Consider the following 27,289-nt stretch of genomic DNA (forward strand, 5'->3'; position numbering starts at 1 on the left):
CCATATAACTCATCCCGGTTTTTATAACATCATGGAAAAAGTTAAAATATTAGGGAAAGATTAAAAACTCTTTACAATATATATATATTTATTTATTTATTTATATATATATACACTTAATAATTACATAATTTAGATGCTACTTGTGAACATAACAAGAAATACAACATAAAATCATCAATGTTATTTGCAAGATTTTCATTATAAATCTTTCGAATTTGCTCCCCTTGTTGAAATTGTCTTTATGGATTCTTCTTTCCCATCTAGTTAGAAAATTGTCTTGGAATGAAAAATTATGTATTCGATGCCTTCATCTTGCACAAAAACCGCAAGTGCAACATTTTCACTTCGTCCTTGTTTAATTTCACTACACCTTCTTGGTTATCTATGGATAGCAGAGTGCCTACTGCTTCTCTGTCTTCTCCGATAATCACTTTGACTCGGTCACCTCGTGATGGAACTACCGGTTCTAAATCCTCGCAAATCAAATTCACTACTCTGTCTTCTACAGGTAGGAAGATCGCACACATGCCACCCTGTTCACACATATATTTAAGTAGTAAACAGATTTGAAATAAAAAGATAATAAAATAAAAATAATAGTATATATAATTAAAAAAAAAATAAATGGAAATCGAAAGAAATATAGAAAAAAGTATAGCGAAATTAGTGTACATTATAACTAGATGTTTATACATTTACAGAAAATTTGAAAACACAAAAATACATATAATACATACAGTATACAAAACATTGTATACAAAATATCCACAGTATAATACTCTTTATAACAAATATTTAGTGGATGAAATAAATCTCTGATTAGATTCTGCTTCTTTGATTGTATTTACATAGACATGTACTTGCATAAACATCTGCAGTCTAATTATAAATTACATAAAACTAGTTTTATTAATCAAGAGGTAGAATACTTACGGATATTCCCCGAACAACACCTTGCTGGCCAGCTAACGCAGGATCTTGATGAGAGTCACGAATTCGAACTTCAATATCTGTTGTGTGCCAATCGGCTCCTCCAATGATTCCAGAACCGACATTTGTATCTAGATTGGCACCTGGTGTCTGTGGATTGTATGGGCTACCTGCAACTCCTGAAAAAGAAAAAGTAATAGTTTTAACGAACATTAATCTAACGAACACTAATCTAATCTCTATTTCTAAAGCGCCCAAATAAAGAAAGGCATTTACCTGGAGTCATAGGACTGTAACCCATGGGTGAAGGCGTGGCAAAGGCTCCATGCGGACTAGTAGTATATCCAGTACCAGTTGGTGAGGGAGTTGCAACGTATCCTGTAGGACTTGGACTTGCAGTGGCACTTCCTGCCGGGCTAGGACTCGGTTGATATGAACTGAAGCTCTGCTCTGAGCCGTACATCGTGCCAGGCGTTTGTGGCGTGAATGGTCCAGTTGAAGGATAACCTGGCGCATAACCTGGAGATCCGCCTTCTTCCATACTGTATCCATCGAAGTCGTTCGTTCTGGCAGGAGTATTGGTAACAGCTGGATCCCAGGCACCAGATTGTCCCGGTGTGCGTGAACCATCGTGGGATGGCGTCATTGAGCCATAATGAGGTGTACGAGAACCATCTGCGAGTTTAGAATATTAAGATTAGTTCATTGAATTTAATCATATACTTGCATGCTTGTACATCTGTTTCAAATACTTACTTTCGTACATTGGTGTTTGAGAGCCATGCATGGGTGTTTTCGATCCATCTCTAGCATACATGGGTGTCTGTCCACCACCATATGCTGGTGTCCTGTTGTAGCTGCTGAAACCACCATCCTTTGTGAGTACAGCAACGTTCGCAATGTGAGATCTGTCCACGGAGATGGTCTGACAGGTGGAATGTAATTCTACACGAGCAGTTGTCTCTGTAGCGTCTTTTACTATTCCAACATTTCCCTTATACGGCCCGCCAGTTATTTTGATAGTGGTTCCTATCAATTCTCTGTCACGTCTGGCTCCACCACCACGACCTCTGCCTCTTCCACCTCCGCCACCTCTTCCGAAGCCACCTCCACTAGGATGCATTGGCGAAGCTATTCTTGGCGACATGAATCCTGCCACAGGTGACATAGACGACATATTGGACTTATTTCCACCAGAAAGTTGCAAATGTCTCGTTTTGCAAACGAAAATTCCACCGTTGTCAACGAACATTCGCGAATGCAAAAATGCAAAGCTTCTGTACAAATGTTTTATTTCTCCGCCCCTTCCAGCATGTGGACCATCTACTACTTTGACAATGTCTTTCCTTTGTATAGTGTTCTGTTGTGAGTCTAACGCCACTGCATTTCTATTCTCACGTCTCTTTGTGAGTCCCTGAGGTCTAGCTTCTATAACCTTGCCATGCATTGAGAGTACGTGAAAGTTTTCACGCTCCAATCGAACAATTACACCCACGGTTTGTGCGTCCAGCTGTACTAAATCACCCCATTGGAATTGACCTAAACTGTCTACTCCAGTTGCCATATCCGAACAAAGTTGTAGATCTCTTGGAAGCACTTCTAATTCGTGCATTGAAAGATCAGAAAACAAAACTACTCTATTTTGTTCGACTCGAACTATTAAACCGGTATCACCCTCATATCTTCCTGCAACAACCTTAACGTGGTCGCCCATAGTGAAATATTTTCGTAATTCAGACGCTTGAAATTCTAAGGCTTCTCTAAGCTCCTCATGTTTTGGCATAACCATAATCATGTTTCCATCTATAGAGACAATTTTTCCTTGCAAGTTAATCAATTCTCCCTCGCATACTTCGACATTGTCTCCTGTACTGAAAGAATGGGTCACCGTCGCATCTTCTTTATTACCCGCACCAGTTCCTGGAGTTCCACTTAAATCTAATTCGACACCCTCGGGAGCCTCCTCGAACCTTTCTAGTTCAGATAATGTTGGTTTCACACCTTCTGCGATAATCGCACTTGTAGTAAAATTTTTATACAAAAATCCTTTTCTACTATATCTATTTCCTTCGAAAATTAAGAAGTCACCATCGCTAGTGACTTCTCCTCCGATAGCACGAATTGCTTCGGGGTCAAACGGTTTGGCTGCTGGTCTTCTTTTTCTCTTGCGTTTTAAGGCTTCAGATTCGCTTTGTGCTGTTCTCAAAGCTCCACGTGGTCTAGTATAATCAATTCTGGGCAACAATTTCAAATGAACCTGATTCTGTGCCAAGTCAACATAGTCAACTTGAGCTATGTCATCTTTATAAATGCCTCTTTTTAGTCTAACCCATTGTTTCGCTTTTAAGCCTGTCTGTTCTTTAACTACACGTAACACATCAGTCATCTCTTTGATTGGTACCATCTGTTGTTTCCAGATACCCATTCTTAGATTTCCTACGTTTTCGATGGCTGCCTTTACGTGTGGTTGTTTGTACGCTTCTATGTAAATATATCCCTTTACTCCTTCAGGTGCAACAATAGATTTTATTTGAAGAGGTTCATTTGAATATTGGTATGTTATAAATTTTCGCATTAACAATAGTACTGTTGCTTTTTCTTCTCCAATACGGCATTTTACCATCCACAGATTTGGATCTTTCACACCTGGCAGTAAAGTTTGTTGTGTGATTTCATCACTCATTTCTTCACCACCATCACCAAAATGCCGAGTAGCAAGAGATTCATCTGCATACTTTTTTCTAAGATATTCTTCTATTTCATCTTCCTTTTGAGAACTGTGAAAATTTGTAAAAATTAGCTTAAGGACAAAAAATCTTAAAGGATTTGAATAGATTTAAGGTACTTACTCCCAAAGATTAGTTCCTCTACGCCTGCCTTCAATTTCTCTGGCTGTAGGACCTAACTCGTCCACTTCATTTCCAACGATACCAATTTCTTGGGCACCTTCTTCCCATTCATCATCATCTTCAACCTCATCATCTACTTCAGCTTCGTCTATGATAAAATCACGATATTTGTCTTTTCTTCTTTTCCTACGAGGTCTATCATCATCCTCCTCTTCTTCTTCTTCGTCATATTCGCTACTTCCCTCCAAATCTTCTCCTAAACAAAAATTAAAATAAATATTAATATGATAAAAGAAATTTATATATGTATTTATATTCTTTGTCATTTACCTTCAGGTTCTTCCTCAGGCTCCACCATCTCTTCATCACCAGATCTTGCTTCCTCTGCTTCATCTTCTCTACCATCCTCCGAACTAAAGATTCAATAAATCTTTCTAAATCATGATCAATTCCATTTTTAATAAGCAACATAATATGCTATAAAATCTATTTCAGAATTTTTATCCAACATATACAACTAGGAATAGCATACAAGTATTCCATATAGAAATATAAACTCAATGTGTAATTACAAAAGCATTAAAAAAATATATAATAGTTGTTTCAATATTTTATTTCTTCAAATAATATGGTTTATGTTTATATAAATTATTTATGAACAGAACTTCATTTTAAAGAGCACGTAGTTTTTGTATTATATACATATAACTGAAACAAATATGTCGAATAACCGTAACAATACAATTTCTCAATTGTTTATTTGCACAAAACAGTAAATCAACTAATATAAGATTAAATTTGTAAATAAATGAATTAGAGTTTCAATTTAGTTGCATTAGATTTTAATTACAACAGTCTTATCGACTGTCTATACAAATTTTTGTGGTAGTTCCTTCTATCAATAACGTTAACTTGGTAATGTCTTTAATGACGACAATCCAAAAACAATAAAATTGATAAATCAGTACAATTGAGTTTCAAAAAACATTGTATTATCCTTTGATTAGATAAATTTGATTTTCCTGGCTTCTTAGTTTGCACGCTGCAATAACTATCACGTGCATTTATATATGTAGTCACTGACACAACTCACTGTATCAGCCATGAACATAAATATGGTCGTGTTAATTATCCGAAATCTCAAAATGGCACCCAGGTAAATTGTAAATTATGTATAAATTTTACAGGCATATAGTTTATTAAACAATGATCTGCGTGCTTTAAATTGATATTTTTAAACTCTACTTGTTGAAAACTATCATATGACGTACAAATAGGTCACGAACTCCGTGTGCTTCAAAATGGAGTTTTCTCATAAAATATACATAAAATAAGTATTAATCTTACCCGCTGGCTGATCGAGATCGTGATCGCCACCTGCGTGGACTTCTCGATTGCGACCTGGACGGACTTCTACTGCGAGAGACGCTACGTGATCTTTCACCAGCGTTTCCACCATCGCTGCCAGCTGCGGATTTCACTGAATGGTTTTCTTCTTGGTCACTTTCGCTGCCGCCAACTCCTCGATCGCTTTCATTGTCTGATAGATTGCTCGCCTCTGAATCCGACATTCCACACGGAAATTATATCGAATTCACTTAAATACGAATAATGGTGCGCTATGAAATGACGAGTTGGTTAAGGCACTGGTCAACACAGCACTTGTATGAAATAACCTAGCAAAGCACGTAGTATGTAACTGGCCGTAACCACGGATACTTCCACACCTTCTTCGTAGACGACTTCAATAAGACTGAATTGCCACAAGATGGAAGACTGAAACAGACGCTCTGCGCTGGAGGGAAGGGGTAGGATCTCTCTGCGCATGCGTGGCATGTATATACGTATACATATATACTTATTATTTCGGATTCAACGTAGGATCAGAAGCTACAATTATTTATTATTTCTTTCTTTTAGCACATCCTTTTATACATATCAAAATTATTTTATTTTATTTTATTTTAATACATTTTATTTTATTTTATTATATCAAGTAGAGTACGTTTAGAATTTTGAGTCAAAAACGTGATATTAAATTATAAAAATAATGTTTTTCAAACTAAAGAAAATGAAATTTAATATAATAAATATATTTCTCATTTCTAGTAAAAAATAATACGTGGTATATATAATCTAAGTATCTCGTCACCTAGGCAATGAATAAACAGGAATAATAATCGATCTAGTTAACCATTGTTGAATTATCACCCTCAGTTCCTGAAAATAATTCCTCTTTTGCTAAAATAATAAAAATACTTATTCAACGTCATGTCCGATTTGGCTAGAGATTTATTAACTCAATATTACGGACTCGGTGCAGAATCGAATAGCAAAAGGTGTTTGTCGATTAATCGTTGTATCCAAAACATAAAGAACAAAGAGGAGAAACAAGTTACTGAACAAACCTCCTTAACCAGCAAGGAAGAAAGTGTGTCTGATGTAGAGTCTCAGGTAGTCCAATTTGTATAATTTCTAATTGTTTATTTAATTTGACGTTATTGCCATTGTTAATATCAATGGACATAATATATATTTTTATTTTTTTAGTTCAATTAATTTTAATACTTATTATTATTTATTTTGTTATTCATATTATTAATCATTAATTAATAGGCTAGTTTTGTTAAGATTATATTATTATTTCAAAAAAACAATGATAGAAAAATATTTATTTTTTTTAATTTTTTTACCATTAATCTTATTAATCCCAGAAACATTTAATTCTTTGTAATTTAAGAAACGTAACAAAAATATGCTAGCAAATTCTTTGTTCACAATATTATCAAATATATTTTTAAAGTGAAATTAGCGATTTTTAAAGACGAATAAACAACGAAACTCCCTTTTTGCAGTTGGTTAATTACTATAGAAAAAAACTAATTTTATTCGCTACTATTTTACTTTTGCTTATTGCTAACAAAGTAATAATCGCTTACAGCTTACAGAGAAGAAGAACATTTAATTTATTTTTATTTTATAACATTGATCGTAATTTATATTTCCATAATCGTTTTATACGTGATCGTTCGTAGAAAGACGAAGATGAAAACCAGAAACCAAGTATTGCGAACGAATTGTACGCACGATCTTCGCGAGTTTTAAACAGCATGGAAGATGCATACAATGATGATGAAACTTTCGATTTGAAAGATATCGATTTTGGGCCGAATATTATGTGCAATATTTTCGAAAATACGCTACATGAGCAATCAGCAAACGATAGCCCTACGGATTGTATTGAACAGAATATCGAAGATCTAGGTATTAACATTTATATCAAATAAATACTCTATGTTCCAATCAAGTTCTGTTAAAAAGAAAAAGTCGTACGCGGTTTTACGTATCTCATACACCGACTCAGAGTTTTTATCTTTATATCTATACATCCAAGAAATTCTGACTCTTTTTGCAGCAATAACTTTACGTTAATCGACATAAGTTTCAATTTAATTTCAAACATCACATTAATTGCAAACTACTACCCCTATCATCCTAACTGATCCTACGAGGAATTTTAACGTGAAATCGTGAAACATTAAAATATTGTAATGAGGTTGCAATATTTACTCTGGTCGTACCTAAACAAATATTTGCTATATCTTTCATTGTAGGAACAGTAACAAAGAAAGTAAAGGGTAAAAATAAAAATGATTTAAGTTTAGGATTCATCGATGACATTTACCCGGATAATGCTTCAGAAGATTCTTCCGCAACAGTGAAAGAATCACGAAAATCTTCAAAGAATACTATAAGTTTACCACCATTAGCTCTAAAAAAGGAACCCGTATACGGTGAAATATTCGTAGACTTTTCTAATATGGGCTTGAAACAATTTCCCGCGGAAATATTGAACAATTTTTCGCATTTAAGGGTACTTTACTTTTTCAAGTACTTTTTTTTTTTACTTTAATTGTATTGAAATATTAACAGAAACTTCCTCGGTATGTCTTTACATTTTGAATACATATTTTTGTTTTGTTTCTAGATGTTGTATTTGTCGAACAACGGTTTGATCGAAATTCCTGACGAAGTTTTCAGTTGTTTAATGTACTTGGAGTGGTTAGATGTCAGAAATAACCAACTCTCTTCCTTCCCAGCTAGTATCAAAGGGCACATGTGCTTAGAAACGATTCTACTTCAAGGAAACAGAGTGGAAAATCTACCGTTGGAACTTTGTAAGCATTCATTGAAAGCTTTTCAATTTTTTCCACTTTTTCCTTTTCAGTATTTCATCTACGTGTAGCCATAATGTGAACGAATAATTTGTAAAAGAATAAGCATTGTTACTGTATTTTCGAGCTATCGCGGGGAGACGCGGTCGTGAGAATACGCGTTAACGGGAGTCGTAAATTCCCGTTACGATTGTTCGATCCCCTGATTTCGGTTAGGGTAATAGGGGTGACTTAGTTAGTACATCACCGTAATTCACAGAATTATAACTTATGTATTTCCAACACTTTATACAATCACACAAAGTAGTAACGCCGTTGATTAAGACACAGATAACGAAGAGAAGGATTATTCTTAGTTGAGAGAATCCGTATATATGTTGTCCTTGACTGTTCGTTTGAATCATTATGAGAAGCAATATAGTGACTCTCCTGATGGCGTAGAAGCAGGAGGAACAGTCGGAGAGATGAAGGAACTGTAGGAATCGTGAGAGCCGAAGGAATTCTCGGAACTGGCGGCACTGTGAGAGCCGAAGGAAAACTCTGAAGTTTGTTTTGATGTGATTACGGAGGAAAGCTCGGTATGGGTGTGCCCTTTGAACAAAGAACGCAGATTTGTTGCTTACATTTTTAGTTAGGAAAGTGAGAGTAATGATCCGCGATGGAAGGAAGATGGGAGGAAGAAGCCTCTTACCAACGTGATTCGTGGGCGACATTATTTATGTGAAAAACCAGCTTTTCTGTTAGGCAATTATTTCGTTTTACCCGTTAGATAACTATTTCCTTTCTCCGTAATTTGGCAGAATGTGCAATAGATCGAAGAACTTTTTAAGTACCAGTACTAAACCAAAATACAAGGATTAAAGCCACCTGCCAATTAATGAGATTCGGTTTATGGTGGGACCTTTGGTTTATTGAGGGTTTCTCTAACGATGTTTGGGCCTTGACGGTCAGACAACTCATAACGACTAATTTTAGGCACCTTGCCCAATTTGAAGACCCTTCACGTGACACAGAACCCGCTTGTCACGCCGCCGAAAGATATCGTGGCTTCTGGTTGTGTGGCTATTTTGAAATTTTTACGAATGGAATGGAATAATGCGCATCCTGGGGAACGGGTAGAAACCAAGGAAAGTAGGTGTATTTCCACGTACATAAATTTGTATATGTAGCTATAGTTATCAATTAAAAAAAGTATATATATTTAGTAATTAAGAAGGTCCATAAGATAAAATGATGAATTTTCAGACAAAATCGGATCATCGTTGTCGACAATTCTATGTTATCAATCTCCACGAAAAAATAAGAAGAAAATTATACCATTGAAGAACACTATTTCTAACAGGAACGTATCTACAAGAGAAAAACGTAAATCGTATAAGCCCAGTAACAGGTATTATCATGAAAAACCAATATTTCTGGATAATAATAATTCTTTACAAAAAATATCTAAATCTTTCTATGATTTTTATTTGCAAAAAGTAACCAATTCCAAGATCGATAAAGAATTAGAATATAAATGTGCTTTGGAAAGTATAACCAGTTTTAACAATAAGGAAATAGAAGACGAAATCAATAAAATGAATAATAAAGTCTTACGTTTGATGGGCCCATCTCCGAGATCTCTTTATGTCCGAAAGAATATAAAAATTTTGAAAACTTACTCTAATTCAATGGAAAAGGAGTGTAGAAGTATTAATAAAATTAAAACAGCTATATCGGAAAATAATAAATTATTAGAAAACAATAAGAGATATAAAGATTCTACGGAAAATATTGAACGTGTTTTTCATATTGTTACAAACGATGGAAATAAATTTAAATTAAATCCAATGAGATTAAACAATCCAAACTGGATACTGTCATGTTTAGAAAATTATATAGGAATAAATAAATAGTTGAATTAGGTACATAGTACAGAAATAAGTAGTTAAAGTATTTATATACGTAAATAAATGAAGAATAAAAATTTCTTCTACTTAAAAACAGAAGCTTTTGCATGATAAAATGTATAAAAAATTAAGTACTAAAATTAAATATATACATTTCATTCTAAAATATGTTTAAAATTAATCAATACCCTGTTATCCTTCAGTAAAAATTTTCAATAAACTGATGATTTCTGTAGCTATTATATATGTATGCAGATATATATGTTATATTGAAACGATAAAAAGTCTAAATTTTATTAACTTCTACTTTATAATTAATTGCGATTAATTCTTGAACGTAGATGTGGAAATAAAGGCGCAAACATTGCAGTGGAACATCGTTTGTTATGGTTTTCAAAGCTAAGAGAATTGTTTGCCAGACAAACAGCGCTACTTCAAAAGATAAAGTAAGATCATCTTCATTTTCCTTGTTTCAGTAAAATACATCTCATTTTTTACAATCCCGTAACTGTTTAGGGATGAAAATGTTTTAAAAGAATGGAGACGAGATAAAAGGAGTTATAGCAAAGCTATGGAAAAGGCAATGAAAAGAAACGCAGGTACTATAAAAAAAAGACTTAATTACATTATTTTATAGCTAAATAAAATATTTATTTAACAGATGATATTCCGTTTGGTTTTGATGTCGGAGACTATGATTCCATATTTAAACAAAGTTCCAAACTGGTGAGATTTGTTTTTTAACTTTTTTTTAACAGTTCTCTTACAAAAATTTACAAAAGATTTGATTATACATCTATTAATTTAAACTATAGAAAAATTTGGGATCAAGAAAAAAGGACAAGCAAAAATTTATACCACCGGCGTAAGTGATAAACTTTTTGCTCTACAATCTAAAAATTATAATATTATTATTATAATTATAAAATTAGTTTCTATTTTGGTTCTGTGCACTTGATGGACTAACGTACACAACGTGATACGGATAACTAGCTTCTTAGTAACATAATCAGCAATATTAATGTTACATAATCTTTATTTGCTTTTTGAACGTAAATAATTAAGTGATACCCTCTACTCTATAATTTAAAATTTATATGTTTGCTAAAACGCAATCAAAAATTCATGAAATAACTTTTTACAGAGACATTAATAAAAAGATCAATGAGCTGTTTGAATCTTTAAGTAAACTTGAAGTAAATGCTACGGATAAAATAACTCCTAGAACCAAACAGAACCTGTTTAAAAATGATATAAAAAAGGTATTTGATACGCTATTTTTTTATACTGAAAATTTGCATGTTCGTTACAGGGAAAAAAACATTTGCTTTTTAAATGATACTGATTCTCATGCATTTTCTTTGGAATTTCAGATATTACAATTTCAAAGCGAAATTCAGGATTTGCGAAAATACAATGACGTCGCAACGATACCATTGAAAAATTAAACAAACTACAAGGATTCCGATAAAATTATTGATCACTTTTCGATACGATCAATATCCATTTCAACTACGCCGGGAATATCAGTCTTGACATGTTTATTTAAATAAATCAGTAATAATCACATATTGTTTCAATAGTGTTAATTACATGTACATTACTTGACAAGTACAAGACGGGACAACTGGAAATATTATTGTATGCACATCATTCTTTCTTTCCATGTTTAAACAGTATTGACAAAAGAAAACACGCATTAAAAAGATATTTGCTATAAAAAAGCTATACATACAAACAGTTATTCGTATCAATATTGAACAGAGTAAACATGTGTATCAAACTACTTTAGTAGGATAAGAAAAAATATATGTGATCAATAAGTCAATATTATGTAAAAAAAAGAAGAAAAAAGAAAAAAAAAAGGATGGTAAAATATGCAGAACATTTCTGCTTTCCAGCCTTCCCGTAAATACAATTCTTTTTTAATCGTTTTTATGTTCAATCGTCACGAAAACACGTGGCGAGTATATATAAAAATTCTACAAAGTGATAATCCGAATTAAAATAGATTTCATAGTTACGTGAACGATTTTCGTAACGATTGAATTTTTCCTCTTGTTTCATACATGGCACCGCATCTCAAATCCTAGTATGATACTTATACTTCGCTAAGGGTCGGAAAATCACATCTTAGTCCGTGATACAGCTGTTTTGTAATAGTACTATGATCAATAGTAATTATAAGGCAAATATCTAAGATTTTCATATTTATTTGAATTTTTTTTCTCTTATTTAGTTCACCTTATTTAGTTAATTACTTTCTATCTTGGCTCTGTACATTTGATACACTGACGCATACAACGTGATACGAACTAGCTTGTTAGTACCTAATCAGCAATGTAATGATCTAACTTTATCTGCTTTCTCTTGAATAAATAGCTTCTCGGAAAACAATTATCGCGTAATTTATAACTGATTCAGTTATTTTCGATAGGACAGATACTTATCATCATTAATAAAAATAAACAATCGTATAAAACACAATGTATATATACGTAACTTGGACGTAATAAAATTAAATTAGTGATTAACTAACTTTTGAATACGTATGGACGCTAGTGAAATAATCAATATTTTCTAAACAATTCTATATATCACATTCCCTGGTAATACATACACGAATACTATGTAATGTAATGTAATTATAAAGCCAATTAGGATACGTTAAACATAAAAAGGCCTTAGGATAGGCTTAGGATATTAAATATCGATTATGTACACACTTTAAAGTGAACATATTTTTACCAGGCAGTACTGTACCTATAGATTAAATTCTCTTAAAAACACGGATCTGATGTTAAAATTAGACCTTGTGTTCTTTTTTTACTTTTATAGCGTTTCAGTAAGAATGAACCGAATGAAGCAAGTTTACTTTCTCCTCTTGTCTCATGGTTCTTTTGCTGTTCACACCTGTAGTTTTTATAAGAAAATATCTTTCGATAGGTTAAAAAAGCTTCGATTAATTCAGTAATTGAACACACATACTGGCATTATCCTTTTTCATCATTCAGCATTCAACACGTTATATACATCCGCCGAATTTTAAAAAAACTTCATATTAACATACCAGCATACCGGGTATACTGAAATCCCATAGCATTGTACTCACAAACACAAATATTCATAAAATTAACAAATTCTCCTTATCGTGTTTTGCTTTTGCTCTGTTTAAACATTAATATTGCACGTTTTACACTTTCGAATTTTTTACGGTCGACAACATTGCAGCCTATTTCATGTTATATATACATCGTATGCGAATATATAGTTAAACACATTTGGGTGATCTTTTCTTTTTTTCTTCTTTCTATTTGTAGTTTAAAACAGACATCTTGTAGGACAGTTTTTGGAAAGGAAGTACAAGTCATTAAAAATCTTATAATATAAAATCTGCCCATATTCTCCTTTTTTTATTCTTAAGAAAGTATTCTTGATGATCAATTTCCTGTCCTTTGCAGGAAAACACACGATAAAGAAAGCTTTTCTGGGCCATTTTAGAAATAAATAGATTTCTACGTTATCAGAAAATTCGTTTTTAAGCCATAGAAGCCTTCTTTGCAGATGCTCCGAGTAGATACACTTTATTCACAAATATCACTGGTGTATTCACTCTTTGTTAGAAACTTCTACACATAGTCTTGATCCCGGGATGTTCCTCGTGCGCTGGATTTAAGTCGACAAAGCCTAATTTACTGTAAAACTCGTGAGACTCCTTGTCCGTATTTGACATTGTAGTATGTACACCGAACGAACCTGCAAAAGAATTCGTATCATATGACAGATCACTCCATAAATAGTAATTAAAAGACTATGCAAAAAGCTATTTACCATTTGCTCTTAAAGCGGCAAGAATACACGTAATTATTCTTTTAGGGACAGATTGATCCGTAACACTTGGTAACACAGCACATAACAGCTTTGACGGATGCTGTCTGCACAATTGTTCGGGTACATCCGCAACAAATGAGTGGAAATACTGTATGGCATCCTATAAATAAATTTCAAAGATTAATATACTATCAATTTTCAGATTTAATAATTAACAAGATAACGAATTTCAGACAGATACCTGAACATTCTGTGGTAATTCATTAATATTATCCTCCAATGGATATTTCATTCGTAACTCAGGAATCCAAGAAATAGATAACTTCTGATAATAAGATTTTACATTTAAGGCAGCCAGTGCATAACCTACTATTCCATTTTCATCTTCGACAACCATACATAGTTCTGGACTCAAAGTTATGTAACCACCTACCAACCTGACATTAAAAGTTCAATATTTGCAATTGTCTATTGTAACAGAGAAAAAATGCAATTTGTTATAAAGAAAATATATTCTTACCGATCTGCAACTGCAGATGAACCCACACAGCCACATATTTTATTGCACACATCATAAACTGCATCTTCATCACTTGCTAAGTAAGGTCTAATTGTATAGATTTTACTACTGGGCACTTCTGGTGCTTTATAAACAAATAAGTCATTACCACTATCCACTGGAATTAATCTCTATAAAAAGAAATTAATATTAATTTTCCTTTCCTCCACCCTCTTTCTCTTTTTTGATTACATATTTAACTTAAAAAAGATATAATCGATAAATATACCTGTAGATCAGCCGTAAGTCCACCGCGGAATACCCATGGTTCTTGTTCTCCACTCATAAAAGTTTCTTTCCAGCCATTCGAGAACCCTATCCCAAGATACAATACAGCCTTAATATAGTGGTAAAATACAAAACATTGTGAACGCGCGATTATGCAGTTTGTAAAATTTACAGAATGGTCTCCACTGCTCTGAACACTAATTTTGCTTAAAATTTGTAACATGCATAAGTAGATTTCGATCAATGGTACTTTATGTTTCTTCATCTCGGTCACACTACTGTATCCTTTGCATTATTTTATAGAATCGAGAGAATCGTATTTGCGAGATAAAGAAACCATTAACCGAAAACACAAAAACACAAAAACTACGGTGCACCATTTCGTTAATGTATAAAATCATACGTAACTTGATTACGTTTCAATTGATTGTTTATTCGTCTACCTACTGAACAACTTTCAAATAAAAAGGAGCAAGAAATTCACAAGGTAATTTGGAAAAACGAGTCTCGTTACAGGGAAATTAACTTTCCATCCATAGAAGATTACATTTCTCTATTAATGTTGTACCAATTATGATTAAAATAAAGTGTAACAACAAAAGAATTAATGCTTAAAGAATGTTGCACCAAAGTTCGGGTAATGACAAATTCCTAGGATAATGGAAAGGAAAATGGGATTGGTGGAATGGTAATCCAGTTTGCCAAAATGCGCCTGAAATAAAACTCCTATTACTCCTGAAAAGAATACAGTTTCTGGAACTAAAAGAAATTAGTACAGGCAAGTTGGCAAAAGGAGGATGTACTACTGGTCATTCACAATTCATGAAAGATGCCTTCAATGAACATAATAAAAGCATAATATGCAGTGAACACTATTGATTTTTTGCAAATAATGTTAAAAAATTTGAAGAAATAAAAAAAAAGCACAGACGATACAACTTTTGTTGATTGTGTTTGACCAGTATAATTCTCAGGAAAAAGCTCTCAATATTTTATAACATTGTCTTAACTTCGCCAATCTTTTTGAAATTTTAGATAGACTTACTTCACATGCAAAAATTATTATTACAAAAGATTTATCGAAATGTTATCTTTAAAAATAAAAGTGAAGTTTACATTAATACAACTTTGAAGTATATTAGCAATATATATATATACACGAATAAACTAAAATACAGTTACAAATATAAATGCTGTAAAATAAAATGAAAATCAAATAATGAGACACAAAACCGCTTTATATAAAATTTCAATAAATGTTTTGCAAGAATTTTTGCAAAATAGGAAAGTATGTCCATCGTGTACCAAACTACATCAAGTACTAGTAATATTTTGTTGAATATACATAGATTCTTCAAGGCATCAGAACGCTGCTTCTACGCGCAAATCTCTTGCTTATATTAATTATAATAATAATACTTTTACAAAGCTTCAAACTCGAACTAAAATTCTGTCATAATTTTCATTGGTTTGAAGCTTTGCTAGTCGCGCGCTTTTTGTTGGATTACTCAGACTGGTGAATCGCATACATGTGTAGCTTCCCTGGGTAAACGTTGTCATCGTCGACGGGAATCTGCCAAACGCTATCAACAAGACAAAAAACACAGAAACGCACGTTAGTCAGTGAATTGAAGCTGTACTGTTCCTGATACACTTATATTGTTGGCAGAAACTATTTACTGAAAGTTCATCTTTGTTCGCCGCATGGTAATAATCCAAATATATGTTACCATGTTGAAATATATAGATTGTGAACTTCAGATAAATAAATATAACAAATAGATTTCTGCCAAACATTATCTGTGAAAGAAAGTCAGCCAATATGTTAATAGCTGGCACAAGGTTATTTCAAATATGGTATTTGTTCAGGTCCACATAGATGCTGTTAAATAGTTTCCCAGAAATTGTTTGCTAAGAAAAATCCTTTTGCCGAATATTGCGCTAGAAAGTCACATCAACTCTCATTGTTTTCATGACTTGTCCTATCATGATAATATATAGCAAAACATATGTAGTATTTTAATTATATTATCAGAAAAAGTTAATGAGGAAATGAGAAATGTTGTGACATTCTTTATTCGTTAATAGAACTATAAATAGGAAGCCGTTAGTCGACAAATAAGAAAATTACTTCGTAAGAAACTATATACAGTTAAAATTAAAACAATTTATTTCAATTAGCCTTAAATACAGAATAACTTATTAAGTTCGTGTTTCAGTTTTGTATAAGAATTAATGTTTGGTGCAATTGTATAATGCAATTCTATAGTGCAACTGTATTTTCAGGAAATATGAATGTATTAGGTAAGGAGAGTAAGTTTACTTTACATTTTTAATTTGTTCTGATTTCTCGATGACTTACGGCAACCCTGCTTGTTCGTTTACGCGCGCCATGGTACATTTGATTCTAAAGCGCAGAAACAAATGTACGGATGCAATTTCATAGATATGCGATCTATGAAATATTTTGATTCCAAGTATTACTGATGCATGTTTACATCCTGATTAATTAAAAAATAGTCAAATTATGGAAAACAATTTTCGAAAGAATTTAGTGAATTTTGTTTAATTTTTATAATTTGTCCAATATTTTTAATTTGTCCAATTTTTTATATTGTATAAATATTTGTATATGAAAATTTTAAGTATATATAGCATTTATTGTATATACAGATTCGCAAAATAATATTTAATATTTATATATATATAATATATATGATATTAATATACGTAAGAATGTTACATTCACGAAATGATGTGGCTCTTAATTAAAAAGGTTAGTATCAATTTTTATTTTTTGGTAATTATATGTGCAAAAAATAAATCATTTTGTTTGTTTTAAAAATAGATTAACAAAACATCAATAATTCTTGAAATTAGTAACTAATGTTTTTTACGTGTTTTATGATTGTATAAATTATGTCATTTTACAAGGAAGTTATATACAATGTAACAAATTCACAAGTTTAAAAAAAAAAATTTTCTAGTTACATGTTTAGAGAAAAATGTTTAAGAAATAGTATATAAACGGCTTTTTTAATATATTAAAATGATATATAGTTCCAATTCCTACAGTATTATAAATCATTAGTTACAAAAATTATTGCCTAATTCCTAAAAAAACACATCTTTCTTGTAAAAAGACAAAATGAGTGAGTTAAGGAACGAATATAACATTACACTTACCAATACTCGAGACACTTTTGTTCTGAAATATAAGTATAGGTAATAAATTATAGTACCTTTGAGAAAAATTAATAACAGCACTCATTTGTAGCACAACAAATACTTATCGCGACATAATACGAAAACAAAAGAAAAAATAAAACATAATGAAATTTTGTGTTATGTAGTTTTTATAATTTTGTCATTGTACCAGCATACTACCATTTTGAATGAACTTTCTTCATTTATATTAATATTACTCATATTTCTATACATTTATATTTAAAGGAATGAATATTGGCTAAATTAGGCAGTAATTTAAATAGAATTAAAAATATGAAATACTTTTGATATTACTTTCTACTTTATTTGGAGCATTTTCCTTAGATTCTTTCATCTCTTTTAAAGAAATATCGAAACATAACGACATACTGATGGTACTGTATTGAACTTTTTGTAAGAATATAATGTAACTTACCCAACCATTTTACGTAACTGTTTAAGAGAGACACGACTCCTCGCATGTCCCACACATACGAATACAGATCATACAGTAACTCACGATTATTACAATATGTAAGCCTCTGAAATAGTCTATTTACGGCATTGCACATATCGTTTAACTTAGCTGCTCGCGTGTGCCATTCTTCGATCTAAAATTGATTTAAAACAGTTATATATATAGTTATATATTGTAATGTAATATATACATTATAACGTAATATATATGTCGGAGATGTAGGGACATCGGGCCTTTCTTTTGGAAGATTTCCCAATACTTGGGCTCGGGGTGACATAACTGGTCGCCGAACGTAGCCACGGTCACGGGATGAACGAAATGTCTTACAGAGGAGGTACCAGTGTTGAGGGATACGCTGTATAAACAATCAAGTCTTGATCAGGAGCAATGCTGGTTTATGTGGAACTGTTTAGTTACGGCGCTTGGGAATTTGTTGATATTCCCGATCGATATATATTTGATATATGTAACTGTATCTATCTTTTATTTTGCAATCTCCTTGGAAAGTTTACTGTCATCGTCTTGGAGTTAGTCTTAGAGAAACCCTGTGCCTGAGCGAACGTGTCAGTGTGCTATCAAAAATATATTAAAACGTACAAAAAGTTTCCCGTTGACCGTGGATTCGTTACAGAACCCAAGAATATTGTCAAAAGCATTCGTTTACTTATTGTTTGTTATTCTAGTTAACCGTTAAACTAATTATTTATCAAACTTTGTAAAGAAATATTAATTTATGTAAATACAACCTTTATTGAACATCACGATGGCAAATACTAACGAAGAATTGTCTCGCGCTCGAAATCCAAACGACAACTCGACATATATATATATATATATATGTATGTATATATATATATACATATCTTAGTCATAATAAATTGATAGAAGAATTGCATACATCAGATTCTGATACAGTTTCATCCTCTTTTGATTTTCTCATAACAACGTGAGCATTACTTTTCAACCAGTTAAACTCTTGTAGTAATTGAATGCCTTGACCACCGTGTTCAAATGGCAGATAGAAAAGATCGCATAATAGCGACAAATCTTCTTGCGTCAATCGCTTGTCGGCATCTATCGATTCTTGAGACTCTTGATATGCGTTATCACTGTTATCATGATTTTCACTGTCATTTTCAACGATCATCTGAGTACCATTTACAACAGGGGAGGTGCCATCCACTTCTACTTGCATACTGCCAGAGGCTTCACTACATGTCTATGAAACAAAATAAACAATTATATAAATTTTACAAGTTCCATAGCTAATGACATTTAAAGAAACTCACAGAAGTATTTTCTACCATAGCATCATCCTCTGTTTGAATCTTGGCTGCATGTGCTGGAGAATTATTAGGTGTTGTATTACAATCCATTGGTTCCATGGATGACAAAGTATTTGAACTTGGTACATTTTCCACACTAGTAGAAATTGATGGAATAATGGGTTCACTAACAACAGTCGTTTCAGATACCAAAGAATTCATGACAGGACCAGTGGCAGGTTGCACGTAGCTGTCAGTAGATGTCACACTTGAGCAAACCTCTGCTAATGCTTGAAGATGATTGGAATTATTTACTGGCGTTGGTGTTGCAGGAACGGTAGTTGTAGTCGTCGTGGATGTGAGACTCATACATGTATTTACAGAGGGAATTATTGGAATTGGTACGGTTGGAGCGACACATGGCTGTGGCTTCGCTATGACACCCCATGCAGACCGTTTTTTGTTAAATTCCACTAACCAATCGGTAATAGCATTTTTCAAGGCATGCCGAGGATGATATATATTTGGAGACAATGTTAAAGGAACATCTTCACCAAGCACACCATCTTCTGTTTCAGTCTCTAATTTTATGTCAGCTGATACAGTGTCATCTAAAAAACACAAAGTAGAACAAAATAATGCAGACTTAATTTATTTTTTAATCAAAAGCAATTAGGTACTCACTCAAACTTAAATCCCTTTTCCCATCAACATTACATCTACTCCATTGAGCTAATGTATGAATTGCTATAAAATTTGCTCCATATTCACAATTAGGATTCGTTAAAACACCTCTGAGTTTAGGAATCAGGTCAGGAGATCTACCAGAATATGGTCCTAAGAATACTCGTTTCTGATCATAATCATTAGCATGTAAATTATCCCATATGACTGGTGGCCTCCTCAGAACTTCTGTAATCTCTTCAATGGACTCAACAGTTAGAAGTCTGGATATTACTTTAGGACCAGTCCACATTATATCAATTTCTTGAGCCAATTTACTACCAAGTGTGTTAAGATACTCTGAAGATGCTACATTTGGCATTGCCCGAGTTGCACAATATTGTGTTGGACACAATAAAAATCTAGGTTGGCCAAGATGTTGAAAAATATCATTTGTAACAGAAACCTATAAACAGATTATTTTAATTAATTATGAATAAGATATTTTATAATTATTATGCTGATTAAATCATTTAATACATACTTGTGCATGAGCAAAAGATTGAAATACTTCTTTATCTGCTTCACTCATTTCTGGCTCTATATCATCAAATAATAATGCAAATGCAGTACAGCCAAACTGGCTAACTTGCTCTAATTTTCTTTTTAATACACTAACTTCCTTTGCACTTGAATAAGTGATATCCAATCCTGGTGATAATGCATAATAAAATGTGATACCACATTCTCTTGCAGCTGTTATCAACCCTGTTAAATGTTCTGCTTCTTCTACCGTGTATAAGTCTCTCCAATATGCTCGATGCTTGTAATCATCTTTTGGAGCATATAAATACGAATCCATACCCCATTTTTTTAATCTGAAAATTAATGAAGGAAGCTTAGAATACTGTCTTTAACATGAACATGAATAAAAACTGATGTAAAATACTTGCTTTTGAAATAAATCTTTCCTTTGTTCTGTAGTCCAAGGTCGCCCATAAAAACCTGAAATATCAGATGGTATATTTTATGCAAACAATACGAGTTACTGTAATGAATAGCGCATTCCAATCATTCCCCCTCCTATGTGAAGCCATTGCGAACGATGACCAAATATGTATATTTCACGCCGTAGAAAAACCGTTTACGTACCTTCGACGACGCCGCAGATAAAATTGCCATTTTTCGTATTCAAATTTGCGGCCCCATTTGTCTCCGCCATTGCGGATCACAAGAGGCACGTTTGTTTAGTACAGGACTACAAAAATGGCTAAACAGTACTCCGGTACAAAATGCTATCGTTTCTTGAAAGAACGCAAACCGAAGCTGTTACAAATGCTATGTTGCTCACAACACGATTCTGTTGTGCGACCGTCACGACAGCATTACTCGTTTTCTTGATAAGAAAAAAAGCTCAGTTTGGAACAGTGCAATTCCAATGCAACAAAAACCCCGTCTCTAGTGTTTCTGACAGGCTGCACCCGCTGTACTGATCGATACTGATTTTTCGATCTATCGACTGTACGTAGAACGATTAACGTAAGGCTCTGTTGGATAGTGGCGACATCTGAGATTCGAATCGAGGATACAATTTGGAATATAAGAGCGCTGTCATTCGGTATCGTTTTGTAAATTAGTCCAAGAATATACCAGTTTTGTTGCATATTTAAAGCTACAATTATTTTTAACTGTATCTGAATACATGTGATGAGAAAATGATCGATAACAATAAAATGTAACTACGTGTATATTTATTGGATGATAAAAACATTAGTGTCTATAAATAGCTTTAAACTAAGACTCAATTGTGATTTATAGCTGTGCATCATGATACATGTTTATTTTAAATCAAATATTTGCAAACGTATAGAGATTGAAAGTCGAGCATATCTTTATTAATTAAGTTAACATTTTTTTGTACACATATATATATATATATATATATTTCTATAATATATATAATTTTATAAAAAAATATATATTTATAATATATATAATTATTTATAATTTATATATATATATAGATAGATAGAAAATTTGACCGAAAAAGAATAGACGAAAGTTCCGATGTGCACGAAAAGATGTCGTAACCGATACTCTACATGCGTTGTTACGATCGAATCGTTTCAAACGCCTGTATGATTTCAAAATTAATAAAGTCATGGATATCAGAATAGAATAAGCAATTTGGAAAATGAACTCTCATATATTATACATTCTTATTTTTACAATCAATCATATGTTTTCATTTTTATTAAATCAATTAATGTGAAAAAATAATTCACTATAACGTTATCTTCTTACTTCGCGATTTAAATTTTTCGTTTACTTTTTGATTGATGAAAATGTATATAAAAATACTAAAAGTATTATTCCTTGAGACATCTATGAACTTGTACAAAGTTTAAGTTTATATCGAAAATATTCAACACATGTTGTAAATGATGTACTCTAATCTTAACAAATTTTACATTGCAAAGACTACATCTATTCTCAGTAAATTATCATTCGGTATAAAGTACAAATTCAACAGTACGAAATTCGTCCTGTATATATATATATATATTCATGCTGGTTTTATCAGCGGCATCGATTAAACGTAGTCAATGTATATGTGATTTCGGTATCGTATAACCTCAGTGTTAGTTCGTGCCGCAGGAAACGCCACATAAAGTACAGTCCTGCAATATTCCTTTACACACGCAATTAAATGTTCAACATATAGCCTCAAATGGAACATTACTAGTGAATTTTCATGAAAAGAATCGGAAGATACACTTTTACGTGTTACTATTTATGTAAATGATAAACTCAGTCACACACACAAAGGAACTTTATTTCTTTTATGAACAATTAAGTATTAATTAAGATAGAAGCTGCTCCGTAAAGTACATATTTCACGTTATCGAAAAATATAGAAGTAAACTATGAGAATAAGAAGTAATTCAAGTTTATATTTCGTTTTTATTATTTCGACTTATATGCATATGTTTCTACATATATACGGAGAAATGGCGCACACGTTGTTTAATGTTTTTCAAACTGTATCAAAACAACAAGACATATGTACTTCGGCTAGAAACATACATTTACGTCTATTTCTCAGGATTACAAACAAAATGTATAATTTGCATGAATGGAGCTTTTACATTTTATTCTAAGTCTCCTTAAACGTGATATATATTCCACATAATAAAATCGAAGCGTACGTTCCAATGACGCCTTAACGAATTGTATCGTGAAAGGGTCGCATTTGAAATATTCGATTGGAATGTTCGCAGCATTCTGGCCATGAAAAAATGTCAGGTGGTACGGAACAGCATGCAATTCTGTCCGAAAAACGTAGGTTCGGCGGTTAACGCAAGCGCATAGTGTAGGAATCGAAGGGCCGACGAATCGCTTGGCAGAAATGCCACATGGAGGCGCGGCGGTCGTCCCTCTAAAGAGGGGTGTAGTTTTTTTTCGGATGATATGGAGGGGGTGTCGAAGGGGCGGGTATGGCCCGTGGTCGTAACGACGGAGCCGTATCAGTGTGAGGCCGGCTATCAGCCGCCTAACATCGAGGTCGGGGTTACGCTTGTATACGTAACACGGCTGCCGCAGGCACCCATACACACACTTGCGACACCCGTGCACGGATTCTCGCGGATTCTCTTGTCGTGGGCTAGGCGAGCAGAGGGATCTGCGAACTGTTCACGCGGGGAATCCTTTTTGGTCGTCGACGGGTGGGCAGCCTTTCTCCATGCAGTATGCGTCATAATCGATAAGGACAGGAGCGGGGCGCGTGTATAGGATCGTCTTAAAGGAAACGTCGCGCCCTTCGAGTATGTCGAAATGAATGAAAGTCGCGAGAGAAAGAAGAGCGAGAGAGAGAAAACGAAAGAGAGTGTACGTTTGGACGAGGTGAGTGCGAGCGTGTGAGGGAGAGAAAGGGAGACAGGAGCAAACGTAAGAGGAATCATAGGTGTCGAGGTTAAGAGATAACCGTGACTAAAGGGCAACGGGGTGGGGGGAGAAGGAAAGACAAGGAGAAATTCGAGCGCGCGTGTGTCTCTAACAGTAAGAAAAAAAAAAAGAAAAGAAATAAAGAAACAATTGAAGCAGCTCGACACATTCGACACCGTGGACATCGTGCTGTTCGATTCTTCGTAACGAGTCTCTTTTCGTTTGACAGTCGCAGAAAAGGATCAACGGTGCGCCACACGTCGAAACGAACAACCGGTCCTCGGAAGAGTGGAATGCGGACAACGTAGAGTGAACTGTAGACAGGACAATTTAGATAGACAAGCAGTCTAAAAGGGGAAGGGAGAGAAACAGAAAGAGAGAAAAGAAGCTGGTGATATCATCACGGGCAAGGAACGTAAACGGGTCACGCGAGCAGACCGTGTCATCGGTGTCTCGTGCTTCGAGGGGGAAGTATCGAGATATATTGGCGGTGAGTGCGGTATCGAGAGTAATTAAGCAGTCGCGGGATTACTCGGTAATAATGGCTGGTCGCGATTGAGCGAGAGAGACAGAGGAAGCGTGTGCGCGGCCACTAGTGTACACTGGCTACATCTATCCGAATAACGTGGACAACGAAGAAAGAAAGGCCAAAGGAGAAAAAATAGAGAAGGCAAGTGAGAACAGGTACTGATAGGCTTGGATAAAAGGAGAGGAGGAGGGGGGTTGATTGCCGGAAAAGCGGCGGGATCGCAATCGAAGAAAATCAGATGTCGTTAGGGGCCGTTGCTAGAACTCGGAACGGATATATCGTTAGAAACGGTGTGGCGATCGAATAAACGAGGCGAGCATCAAGAACGAAGTGACAGCTTGTCGCGGTGGTCGTTGTCGTCAGTCGAACGTCGATTCCCTTCCCGCTTCCTACTTGGGGCAGAAGAGTCGATGGGATTGCGAGGAACACGACTGGATCGAGTCGAAGCGTGCCAGCGAGGAACGGAGGAGTACGACTCGAAGCGGGCAGATGATTTTCGATCGATTGACGGTCGCACGGCATCGAGACTATCGCGCCACCGAGTCTTGTTACGTGTGTAGGTTGCCATGCCGTCGAACTGCCGCCGGAGATGCGCACCGACGTTCAGTGATGATGATACTTAGCTGAGATGTGTCATTTTTGACAGGATCGACAGGAGAGAACAACGGTCGCCACGACATCTGCTTCTTCTAAACGATGCTTGGATACATCGTCGACGGAAAGAGACGAAACGCACGGTGATCAGTAATAACGAGAAGGAGGAAGAAATAAAGAAAATTGAGAGTAATAGGGGGGTGACGAAGAAAGAAATAGAGAACGTGAGGTGGATCGAAGAAGAAAAGGAAAGCGAATATAGCAGATCGGTGGAGAAAACGAGAGGATGGCACCTCGATGCTCGTACGTGGCCAAGCCGAATATGAAGAATCGCTTTGTAGCAAAGAAACGACGGATGCAGCAAGAACGAAACAAGGCGAGGAAGTACGCGACTGCGATAACTCGTTTTTCGCAACTCGTAGCTGTATCTCGATTCTGAGAGGCTCCCCGTCGACGTCGTTTTTATGTGGCCTCCTCGTCAGAGTGACGACGAGCGAGAGGATTCGGCACATTGCCCGTCGGCTGCACGTGCGCATTGATGGTCGATAGTGAAACTCCTTTCAGAGGCAGATAGACGCGGAATAATCCTGTGCTTTCTCTCGTGTCGAGTTTTCGTGTCGAACAGGTGAGAGACGGCCCGCACACATACGGCTGGCGAACGAATCACGCGCATTCCGTCCTAGAACGAATATTAATAAATATAGAAAAGGAAAAGGAAGAAAAAAAGAGAAAGCAAAATAAAAGAACTGAAGAGAACGGCGTGTACGTGGAGCCCTTCGAGAACGAGAATCGTTCAACGACTAACCATCGTATCTCAAGGAGAATAATCGGTGACTAGTCGTACCAATCGTGTGCAGCGTGTTGAGAATGATAAAGAAAGAATAAGAGAAAGATAGAAGGGCATGCTCGGTATACGAGACGGTGTGATTTCGTTTCTGAGAGAACAACGGCAACAGCAGCTGCACATGCTACGGTGATCCGTATCAATTCGCGACTGTGATTTCTAAACTTAAGGTTATAAACAAATATTAAAGAGAAAAAGACGAAGAAAAAAGAGAGACGGGGAAATAAGAAGCGGAGGAAGTATATAAATTATTAAACACAAGCAAGATAGAAAAATATAAAAAATCGTCCATTGTGATACTAAGATATATTAAACGAGAATTAGGTGAACACGTGCGCTCAAGGAGATGGGTGTGAATGAAAGGGGGCGCGACACAGTGTGCCAGGCTGAAATGCGAGTGTAATTAATGGAAACGATGGTCGATCGCGGGGCATGCGTCGGATCTACAAACTGTGATACACCGATAACCACACCGAGGAAAGCCTGATGTTCGATCACTGACGTCGAATCGCGTGTACCGACCTATCCAGAAACAAAGTGGAATGAATCGCCGGTTTCGAGTCGCGTTCTCAGCCACCTCGTGATTCTTTCGCAGGTGCGTAGTATATTTTTCATCCGCTCCTTACCATTATCCTTATTATTATCATAACTATCATCAATTTTTATTTTTATTCTATATCTTGTATGTACGATAAATACATTGCTGGTCTTTATCACGTAGAATATAAGATCCAAATTAAGATAAGCTACTCTAAAATTCCAGCTCTTGTGGGTCTTCCACGATTCACTGATTCTAATAGTGGGTTAATGTTCCAATGATTAATTACGTGTGAGTTCAAAGACAATTTATATGTCAATTGCAAGACTGTCGAGCCCTTCTTTTTTTCTTTTCGGTAACGATTTCATTTGACACAGTTTTCAGTTGGCCTTACTATTTGGAACCACGCAAATAGACGCGGATCGTACGTTAAACAGAAGGAAACCAAAGCATCGCACAGCTTTTTCGTGTGTTGGAAGATAATTAAAATTAGGTAGAGATCCGAAAAGAATCGTTGAGCGAAGAGCAGGAAGACGGCGTGAAAATTAATTGGCTACCGCCTCTGCGTTTAAAGTTCTGTTTTATTTTTCTGTTTTGTTTTCCGACGAGTGATACAGAAAAGCCTTCTCGCGTTTTGGATTCGTGAATCGCGTTTATTATTCCCTTCGTTCCTGGCTAGAATCAACGAAAATAGGATAAGCATTTGGTATATAATGTTAGACGAAGGCGAATCGTTCCTTGAAGTATTATCTTTTTTCTTTT

The 27,289-nt window shown here is 34.6% G+C and overlaps 5 protein-coding genes across 17 annotated transcripts in view; 3 read left to right on the forward strand and 2 right to left on the reverse strand.

Moving 5' to 3' along the window:
* Positions 1-76: 76 nt before the first annotated feature.
* On the reverse strand, positions 77-5,538 carry LOC100645250 (transcription elongation factor SPT5). The gene is made up of 7 exons (XM_003397256.4): positions 5,130-5,538; positions 4,113-4,195; positions 3,783-4,038; positions 1,690-3,710; positions 1,210-1,608; positions 937-1,112; positions 77-536 (listed from the first exon to the last, which is right to left on the reverse strand). Exons 1-7 carry the CDS (start codon positions 5,351-5,353, stop codon positions 294-296), a joined length of 3,402 nt encoding a protein of 1,133 aa, XP_003397304.1. The 5' UTR covers positions 5,354-5,538; the 3' UTR covers positions 77-293.
* Positions 5,539-6,053: 515 nt separating this feature from the next.
* Positions 6,054-8,079, forward strand: LOC125385574. Its single transcript, XM_048408219.1, has 4 exons — positions 6,054-6,236; positions 6,818-7,046; positions 7,397-7,656; positions 7,771-8,079. Exons 1-4 carry the CDS (start codon positions 6,054-6,056, stop codon positions 8,026-8,028), a joined length of 930 nt encoding a protein of 309 aa, XP_048264176.1. The 3' UTR covers positions 8,029-8,079.
* Positions 8,080-8,413: 334 nt separating this feature from the next.
* On the forward strand, positions 8,414-11,294 carry LOC100650159. Its single transcript, XM_020864095.2, has 8 exons — positions 8,414-9,088; positions 9,203-9,347; positions 10,188-10,292; positions 10,363-10,445; positions 10,508-10,572; positions 10,662-10,711; positions 10,991-11,108; positions 11,220-11,294. The coding sequence occupies exons 1-8, from the start codon at positions 9,040-9,042 to the stop codon at positions 11,292-11,294; spliced, it is 690 nt and encodes a 229-aa protein (XP_020719754.2). The 5' UTR covers positions 8,414-9,039.
* Positions 11,295-11,370: 76 nt separating this feature from the next.
* LOC100645450 (protein O-GlcNAcase) lies at positions 11,371-21,578 on the reverse strand. 3 transcript variants are annotated; one of them, XM_048407922.1, is made up of 13 exons: positions 21,230-21,578; positions 21,031-21,082; positions 20,622-20,955; positions 20,099-20,543; positions 19,454-20,025; positions 19,048-19,368; positions 18,108-18,282; positions 15,994-16,047; positions 14,466-14,551; positions 14,198-14,367; positions 13,919-14,114; positions 13,678-13,837; positions 11,371-13,602 (listed from the first exon to the last, which is right to left on the reverse strand). In XM_048407922.1, the coding sequence occupies exons 1-13, from the start codon at positions 21,297-21,299 to the stop codon at positions 13,466-13,468; spliced, it is 2,772 nt and encodes a 923-aa protein (XP_048263879.1). In that variant the 5' UTR covers positions 21,300-21,578; the 3' UTR covers positions 11,371-13,465. The 3 variants fall into 3 exon arrangements, with proteins under 3 accessions (XP_048263879.1, XP_048263878.1, XP_048263880.1); XM_048407921.1 differs by having other exon boundaries at positions 19,439-20,025; XM_048407923.1 differs by lacking the exon at positions 15,994-16,047 and having other exon boundaries at positions 19,439-20,025.
* Positions 21,579-23,602: 2,024 nt separating this feature from the next.
* Positions 23,603-27,289, forward strand: part of LOC100645915 (potassium/sodium hyperpolarization-activated cyclic nucleotide-gated channel 2) — a 212,374-nt gene continuing 208,687 nt past the window's right edge. For 4 of the 11 annotated variants that reach the window (XM_048408264.1, XM_048408271.1, XM_048408268.1 and 1 more), the window contains exon 1: positions 23,607-26,584. The gene's annotated coding sequence lies outside the window, so the exon portion shown is untranslated. Of the gene's footprint in view, positions 26,585-27,289 lie in introns of all 11 variants that reach the window. The other 7 variants (XM_048408267.1, XM_048408270.1, XM_048408272.1 and 4 more) reach the window with 5 other exon arrangements.

The sequence above is a fragment of the Bombus terrestris genome, chromosome 8, assembly GCF_910591885.1.
Source record: "Bombus terrestris chromosome 8, iyBomTerr1.2, whole genome shotgun sequence".
Classification (NCBI taxonomy): Eukaryota; Metazoa; Arthropoda; class Insecta; order Hymenoptera; family Apidae; genus Bombus; species Bombus terrestris.

Coding starts and splice junctions, on each gene's coding strand:
- LOC100645250 (XM_003397256.4), bottom strand. CDS start 5,353: ATGTCGGATTCAGAGGCGAGCAATCTATCAGACAATGAAAGCGATCGA. Junction 3,711..3,782: donor AGAGGAACTAATCTTTGGGA/GTAAGTACCTTA, acceptor AAATTTTCACAG/TTCTCAAAAGGAAGATGAAA. Junction 1,609..1,689: donor TCAAACACCAATGTACGAAA/GTAAGTATTTGA, acceptor CTAAACTCGCAG/ATGGTTCTCGTACACCTCAT.
- LOC125385574 (XM_048408219.1), top strand. CDS start 6,054: ATGTCCGATTTGGCTAGAGATTTATTAACTCAATATTACGGACTCGGT. Junction 6,237..6,817: donor TGTCTGATGTAGAGTCTCAG/GTAGTCCAATTT, acceptor GATCGTTCGTAG/AAAGACGAAGATGAAAACCA. Junction 7,047..7,396: donor ACAGAATATCGAAGATCTAG/GTATTAACATTT, acceptor CTTTCATTGTAG/GAACAGTAACAAAGAAAGTA.
- LOC100650159 (XM_020864095.2), top strand. CDS start 9,040: ATGGAATGGAATAATGCGCATCCTGGGGAACGGGTAGAAACCAAGGAA. Junction 10,446..10,507: donor GGCAATGAAAAGAAACGCAG/GTACTATAAAAA, acceptor TTTATTTAACAG/ATGATATTCCGTTTGGTTTT. Junction 10,573..10,661: donor TTAAACAAAGTTCCAAACTG/GTGAGATTTGTT, acceptor TTTAAACTATAG/AAAAATTTGGGATCAAGAAA.
- LOC100645450 (XM_048407921.1), bottom strand. CDS start 21,299: ATGGCGGAGACAAATGGGGCCGCAAATTTGAATACGAAAAATGGCAAT. Junction 19,369..19,438: donor CTATGGTAGAAAATACTTCT/GTGAGTTTCTTT, acceptor TTTGTTTCATAG/ACATGTAGTGAAGCCTCTGG. Junction 13,838..13,918: donor AATTACCACAGAATGTTCAG/GTATCTGTCTGA, acceptor ATTTATTTATAG/GATGCCATACAGTATTTCCA.